The sequence below is a fragment of the Citrus clementina genome, unplaced genomic scaffold (genome assembly GCF_000493195.1).
Source record: "Citrus clementina cultivar Clemenules unplaced genomic scaffold, Citrus_clementina_v1.0 scaffold_4, whole genome shotgun sequence".
In the NCBI taxonomy this organism is placed as follows: domain Eukaryota; kingdom Viridiplantae; phylum Streptophyta; class Magnoliopsida; order Sapindales; family Rutaceae; genus Citrus; species Citrus x clementina.
Genome location: NW_006262274.1, coordinates 11,209,295 through 11,216,731, shown reverse-complemented (window position 1 = coordinate 11,216,731; position 7,437 = coordinate 11,209,295). Strand labels below are relative to the sequence as shown.

General features: G+C 33.2%; 1 protein-coding gene across 2 annotated transcripts; it reads right to left on the bottom strand.

Moving 5' to 3' along the window:
* Window positions 1-560: 560 nt before the first annotated feature.
* Window positions 561-5,864, bottom strand: LOC18043596 (ribose-phosphate pyrophosphokinase 1). 2 transcript variants are annotated; one of them, XM_006436712.2, is made up of 8 exons: window positions 5,525-5,864; window positions 5,228-5,404; window positions 3,732-3,980; window positions 3,303-3,446; window positions 3,026-3,193; window positions 2,481-2,550; window positions 2,192-2,273; window positions 561-984 (listed from the first exon to the last, which is right to left on the bottom strand). In XM_006436712.2, the coding sequence occupies exons 1-8, from the start codon at window positions 5,681-5,683 to the stop codon at window positions 804-806; spliced, it is 1,230 nt and encodes a 409-aa protein (XP_006436775.1). In that variant the 5' UTR covers window positions 5,684-5,864; the 3' UTR covers window positions 561-803. The 2 variants fall into 2 exon arrangements, with proteins under 2 accessions (XP_006436775.1, XP_024041449.1); XM_024185681.1 differs by having other exon boundaries at window positions 796-984; window positions 2,192-2,289.
* Between the last annotated feature and the right edge of the window lie 1,573 nt (window positions 5,865-7,437).

The window sequence follows — 7,437 nt, the reverse complement described above, 5'->3', positions numbered from 1 at the left end:
CGTAGAGAATTAATAATAATACCTTATACTATCTTTATTTGCAAATATAATATTATTATTATTTTTTATTTTAATAGTATTATATTTATTTGATATTAATAATTAATAATAATAAATATTTTATTCTAAAGAAAATATTAATAATAATGTTTCATTTGTTTTGTTCTTATCAATAATTTTTAATTTACATAATTAAAATTTAAATTAATAAAAAATTATGATATACATAATTAAGAATATTAATAATAATTATTAATTTATATAATTAAAAATAATAACAAAATAAATAATTATTTGATAAATATATTTTTGATTCACTTTGTAATTAAAAATTACCGTCTTTTAAATGAAGATAAAATTATAATTTAAAAAAATTCACTTCCAATCCAAGACAAAATAAACATATAAATAAGATTATGATTCTTATCATTCTAGTGTAAGTAAACAACCTACTCTCACTACCACTCCACATGTCCAATCTTAGGATTCCCACCCCTCAAGATACCCAATCTAATCCAAGAAGCAAATGTTATCTAGTTCAGTGCAGAGCCATCCAAATCTTTAAGATACATTTGCAATTGAATTATTATAAAAGATGTAAGACAATCCATTAAATGGGAATCATCATTCATGATGAAACTTTAATGCCAAATAAAAATGTAGTGAAAATTAAAATTAAACAATGAGAAAGCATATAAGATTAATTTTCCCCTTATGCTAGACTACCTAAAGATATGAGACCTACTCGATTCTACGCCTTTTACCAGTTGAAGCAGCTACCATCACTCGATATCTCCCTGACTTCATTGAAAAATGCTACTTACGGAACAATCATCGTGAACACGCCATATAGTCTCACCCAACAGGTTGGCTATAGAAAGAACAGTCAACTCAGGGAAGTAGTTCTTCTCTGCCACTGGGATTGTATTTGTAACGATCACCTCTTGAAACAGGCCACCTGACAACCTCTCTATTGCAGGAGGGCTGTGATAAAATAGAAACAATTATAAAGTTCACACGAAACGCATTCTAAATAAAAATTCAATTTTAATCTGCATATCCATTCATAATAAATAATATGGCGTATAGTGGTAAAATATGCAAGAAAGAAGAGTCTGATCAATGCAAACATTTGGAACATTTTTAAAGTTTTCATTTTTCAACAGTCTACACGACTAAGATGCCACTACAAAATCCACATAAGAAAATCATTTTTTTTTAATTGTTCATTCCTGGGAAGAGGAAGAAGCAGACAAAGCAAAGACTCCCTTTTCCATCTGCTCCTTCCAAAGTGAGCAAAAGATGAGAATTTGAAGTAGATAGAATGAAAGTCTCCATCTCACCGCTTTCATCTGGCTTGATACCCCGAGGTTCTTCCTCTAGTTAGGGGCTGTCACCCTCTCCTCATCATCAGGTGTTGAATAGATGCTCGACCAAGGAAGTATCAGAAGGTGATGGCAAAAGAATCAGAATTGCGATCTAATCTATTTGTCGGAATGTTAATGGGTCAAAAGAGATCAAGTTGATAAATTTATGATTTGTAATCCAACCTGCAACTCAAGAGCATCCCTCTCAATACCTGACTTTGGTGGAACCAATACTAACTAATGGCATTTTTTAAATAGTTTACTTTGAAAATTCACTTCAACTTGTCATCAGGTGTAGAAAGGAACTACAAAGTAGTCATGGAACATTCCTACAAGTTGTCATCGGAAATAAGAGGAGGGGTGTTTTTGTCGGTTTTTTTTGTTGGGGGGGTGGGGGGGGGGGGTGGGTGTTGGGTTGGAGGGAGAGAGAAAGATCATAAGATGGAGTTAAACATTTCACAGTGCAAAATAAGCTGGCACCAGATAGCAACTTCTAGTTAGTATCAAAGCAGACCTTCTGCTTGGAAAATAACAGAATCTTTCCCAAAAGGTCCCATCAACGTAGCCTTAATTTATCTCTCTTCCCAGAAGAGCATTAGCTACTCAGGCTTTTGCTTCTAAGAAGAATCAAGAGCTCCTTAACCATACCAAACTAACAGGGAGTATACTAACAGCAGATTCAAAAATACTCCAAGTTGATCAAGTGAAAGAAATTTAATAAATTCTTGGAAAGAAAAGGGAAAAAAAAAAAAACTTGAATGGGAAATAGTATGCTTGCAGAGTAACATAATAAAAGATTAAATGCCAATAAATTTAGTTGGTACCTGAAAACTGCATGCGTGCAGCATGCATAAACTTCCCTGGCCCCTTCTTGATGTAAAAGAGCTGCACCTTTTGCAATAGTCCCTATCACCCACATACACTTCAGGTTAACAGAGCACCAAAAGAATTGATTATCGACTATTTTATTTCATTGCTTACAAAATCCAACCCAGAAATTCAAATACATAAATATGAGAAACAAATGCAAGAAATATTCCAAGATTAAAGTTGCATTCCCAATCATAGTTACTGGTCTATGATCTAGATTGAAATGAAGTTTAGTTCACCAACCAGCAGTGTCAATCATGTCATCCACCATTACTGCAACTTTTCCTTTTACATCGCCAATAAGGTTCATCACCTGAAGTATAAATATTAAGCATAATGAGGATGTGAACGATGTAATAACCTACCAAAGAATAAATAACATAAGAAGAGCAAATATTCATTTCCATCAACATATGTCTATAGAAGTTAGCAGTAAAGGAAGAAATGAACATGCACACAAACAATAGGACAACTGTCACTCTGTGATGGACAATACAGCAGTGATACTTCCATTTTGACAAAACTAAATTATATTCAAAGTAGTCCACAAATTAAACCACAACATTTATCTGCATCCTAGCAAACAAGTTATTGAGACAACAGTTTATAACTGTTAACATGTCATAGACATTGGAGATTTTAGGGGTGAAAGAATTCATAAGGGACAGTACAAAAGCAATTTGAAGCAAACATCATTGCAACTGATTTCAACATTTTCTAGAAAATGTGTAAAAATGAAAATTGTAAGAGGAAACATAATGTGAGCAGAGTTGTAGTACAGTAATTACCTCTGCAACATTGTGTCCATGACGCCTTTTATCTACTATGGCTAAAGGAGCATCAGATAACTTTTTGGCAAAAGCACGTGCTCTTGCCACTCCACCGACATCAGGTGAAACCACCACCAAATCATTAGAAGAAACCGTCTTGCTAGCAAGGTAATCAAGAATCACAGGCTAGAGTGCAGAGGATAAACCATCATAACAAAGTCAGAGAAAAATACTCTTTCTGATCATTGAGTGATAGTAAATCAGTTACTCCAGGATAAAATTTTGTCCTGATTACCTGACAGTATACATGGTCCACTGGAATATCAAAGTAACCCATGGATTGCCCTGAGTGAAGATCGCAAGCAAGAACACGGTCAGCACCTGCCTCTGTTATAAGGTTTGCGACGAGTTTGGCAGCAATTGATTCTCGCCCTTGAGTCTGGAAAGAATATATATAGACCCATACAAGAAAGATAATGCATAAGCATCTACGAACAGAAATATTTTCAAAATATCATTGTCTTGCTTTCAATGCAACTTCAAAAGACAAAGAGAAGATATTGAGCAGCTGCTCATCCAATTGTCTAGGGCATTATTGATATAGGGAGCTCATCAGATCTTTAAATTATTCCATCACTCAAATGTATGTCAAATTTCCATTTTCAGTTTTGGAATCTGTTACCTCCAAGATATTTAAAAAAAATTTTTTTGGCAGATTACACACCTTTCTGTCAGCTCTAGCATATCCAAAGTAAGGAATCACAGCTGTGATATTCTTGGCTGACGCTCTCCGACACGCATCTATCATTATCAAAAGCTCCATGAGATTTTCATTTGCCGGAGGACAGGTGGGCTGCACCAAATAAACATCACATCCTCTAACACTCTCTTGCAGCTGAACATAAATTTCACCATCAGCAAATCGCTTTATGTTGATCTTTCCCAGTTCCACGCCCATGTAGCAAGCAATTTCCTAGGAAACAATAATACATAGTTGTCAAAAATGAAGGTTTTAAGTATTAGAAGAAACTTATACTCCTTAAGGAAAAAAAATTTGGAAAAGCGAAGTTTTGGAAGGAACAAATAATTGCAAGCATCTTTCATATAGCTAAGATTATTACGTATATTTTTTGGGAAAGAATTGTACTACGTTACAAACCACAGAAAATAAGAAAAATGCAATTTTTTAATGAAAAATATATAAGGAAACTACGAAAGCTCTATTTGCCAACATTACCATAATGGTACAAGTTGTGAAAAGCTAACATTAGGATGACAGTTTAACAAGGGTAAGTATTTGCAATTTGACTCCATAGCTGATGTCCCTAATATTGTCCTGAAAAGGATTATGCAGAAAAACTAAAGGAGAAAAAAAAAAAAAAGAAGAAGGAAAACAACTCATGAAATTTCACAAAGTAGGTATCTGATGGCTTTAGATTAATAACGGTAGTTATAACAAAGAATTTGAATGGATTTTCAAATCATCTTATATTGATGGTAACATACATAAATAGCAAGGGACCAGCCATCCCTTCAGTTGAAAGCATTTTAGTTAACAATATGTTTAATAAAATTCCTTAGAATAGGAACACCTAATCATAACTGACCATAAACATCAACAATAGAGCTGAATCCTTGTAATAAAGATGAATGAAAGTTTAAAATAGGACATTCTACCATCCAAAGGTAACTACAAAGTATAGTATGAACGTTGTTATCACACTGCACTGTGCACTTCATAATATAAGTAAGGTTGGTCTGCCCATTAACAACTTATAGATGGAAATCCAATAAAACTGTGTATTTAAATAGCATCTGGGTGATTAGCAACACCAAGCCACGACATGTTTTGAACAGAAACTCTTCTTAGGATACTAGAAACTCCAAAAAGAATTGACACCTGGGAAACACCATCTTGAATAGAGAGGTTCCGATCTCTTAATTGTGAAAACCAGTAATTCTGTTTCCAATAGTATTACTCAAACGACTTTAGACATTTGGAAGTCCGGATAAGCCTGCTTTATAAGGAAAATTAATCAAAATGGACAACAAGAAGTTCGTTTCAACACTATAAGAAACAGCTAGTACAGGAACTTTGATATTTTTCATTCTTGATACGCAGTCCAACATTCGAATGAAACATAACACACAAGGTAAATTTCAAGTTTAGATCACCCTTTAAAAAGAGAGCTAAATGCAATTAAAACTAAACAAAAGTACCTGGGAAAGAGCAGGATTGGCGGTGCCAGAGAACAATTTGATCCTGTTATTTGTAGTTCTGTTGACAGTTTTCTCCATACGCGCCGTTTCCAAAAATTTGGGCAGCGTCCGTTCGTTTAGAACTGGAATATTAGGCTTCCCATTTGGAAAATTCAATGCCTCAGCCATGTCACATCTCTGTAACAATATTTTTTAAAAAAATAATTAAATATAAAAAAACAAAAGAATAAAAAATTAATAATCAACAATATATATATATAGAGAGAGAGAGAGAGAGAGAGATTATGGCGTGCTTACAACGGCGGCGGCATTACAGACGTGAACCCGAGAGCGAGAGTCCCTGAAACTGAATGAAAAAGTTGGGTTTTGGTCACCGAAAGAACAGCGACTGGGGATAGGCGAAGAGCAAGAAGCTGACGTGGATTGTGAAGGGCGCGGCATCGTCAGCGAAGCCATTGTTATCTGTTGTGTTGTTTCAGCTCTCTCTCCTTTTGATCTCTCTTTCTCTCACTCACTCTCTTTCTTTCTTTCCTTTTGTTTTTGTGGTGACGGTGAGGAGGCAGAGAGAGCTTCGGTTGCTTTTTCTTCTTCTTTGGCTATTTTGCTTCGTCGCTTTGGATTTTCATAATATTTTTCTTCTTCGATTTATATATATATAATATACAATCAAGTGGAGGTGGCCTATTATAGAAACTCCATGGGTAACACGGCGCCGTTTTTCACTTTCCACGAAGGCTATCGATTCCATTTTATATTCATACCATATAAAATTATAAATTGAAATAAAAAATTTACTAATATTGGTTTCTTTATTGGTGAGTTTTTGCAGGCGTATCTTTGTTTTTCGCTCGCTTTCTCTCTCCTCTTTTTAATAACCGAGTTATGTTAGAATTATTTCATAGTGGAGCGCTGCTCATAACTGTACGATTATAAAAATAAATATTAAATTTACACTTATTATATGATTTAACACTCATCATCAATATTTTATGATGGAGCAGTTCCACCATAACCACAACTTTTTCTTTATGATTTTTATTAGTTCAATAAGCTAAATTTTATTTTTTTGATTGGAATGTAGTATTCAAATATCATAGCACAATATCTTATTAGATTTTATTGTGTGAAGTTATTATACTGATTTTTTTTTAATATAGGGAATTTGTAGCGAACAAAGTTTGTTTGTTTATTGTTCTTATGCAGTTAGATGATGTTGTAATCTACAGTATTAAGTTCAATCTCAAGTATTATATTTGAGCTTGATCTGTCCAATAATAAATAATGCTAAATATGTTTTTGAAGTCTAGTTTGAAAATCTACACTGAATAAAAAATAAATAAATATGCTTCATACACACAGTATGTTCAAATTCTTTAGGGTAAAGAGGAGTCCACTACTCAATGAAGGAGCGGTTGGGAGGTAATTTTACATAATTGAATAAGAGTGAAAAATAAATAAAAACACAAAATTTTTTTAATTATTAACTCAAAACATATTGAAATTAAAAGACCTTATTTGGTGTTATAATTAGATAGTAGTAGTTCTTAAGCTATATTTCTAAAATGTTTAATAAACACATATTGTGGTTTGCGAGATATTTTAGAATACTTATGTTGTACTACATCTACTTAATACATATATGATATGTGTGTATAAATTAAACATAACTGCTAATTACATGATAATTTTTTTAAATAAATAAATGCACATCATCTATGCATTATGTGGGTATAATACAGTAGGCGGACTTAAAATTTCTCATAATTTAAAAGTCATTTTTTATTAAAATTATTATTTAAAAATATTATTTATAATATATATATATATATATATTTTCAAAACAACACAGTACCAATCAACCCAAATCATGTGCCAAAATTTAAGCAAGAAAGAATAAATGAACATACGGCGGCGAGTAAGTTGCTGGACTTTTTTAAAAAGCGATTAATGATGGACGTCACCGAACAATTCCTAGTATTTTTTGGTCCACGTTGAGAATCCAATCCCATTGGGCGACGGATTGTGGATTCTTCTTCACCACAAACGTTTTCTTGCTATTGGAGGATCAAAAAGTCAGTGATGGCTGGCTGCAATTTGGTCAGCCAGTCAATGGCACATGATTCTTTGGACCATAAAGATGAAATTTTTGTAATGTTTTAAGTTTTAACTCTTGCGGAAAATGAAGAGAGTAAAAAAAAAAAAGGGCCAAT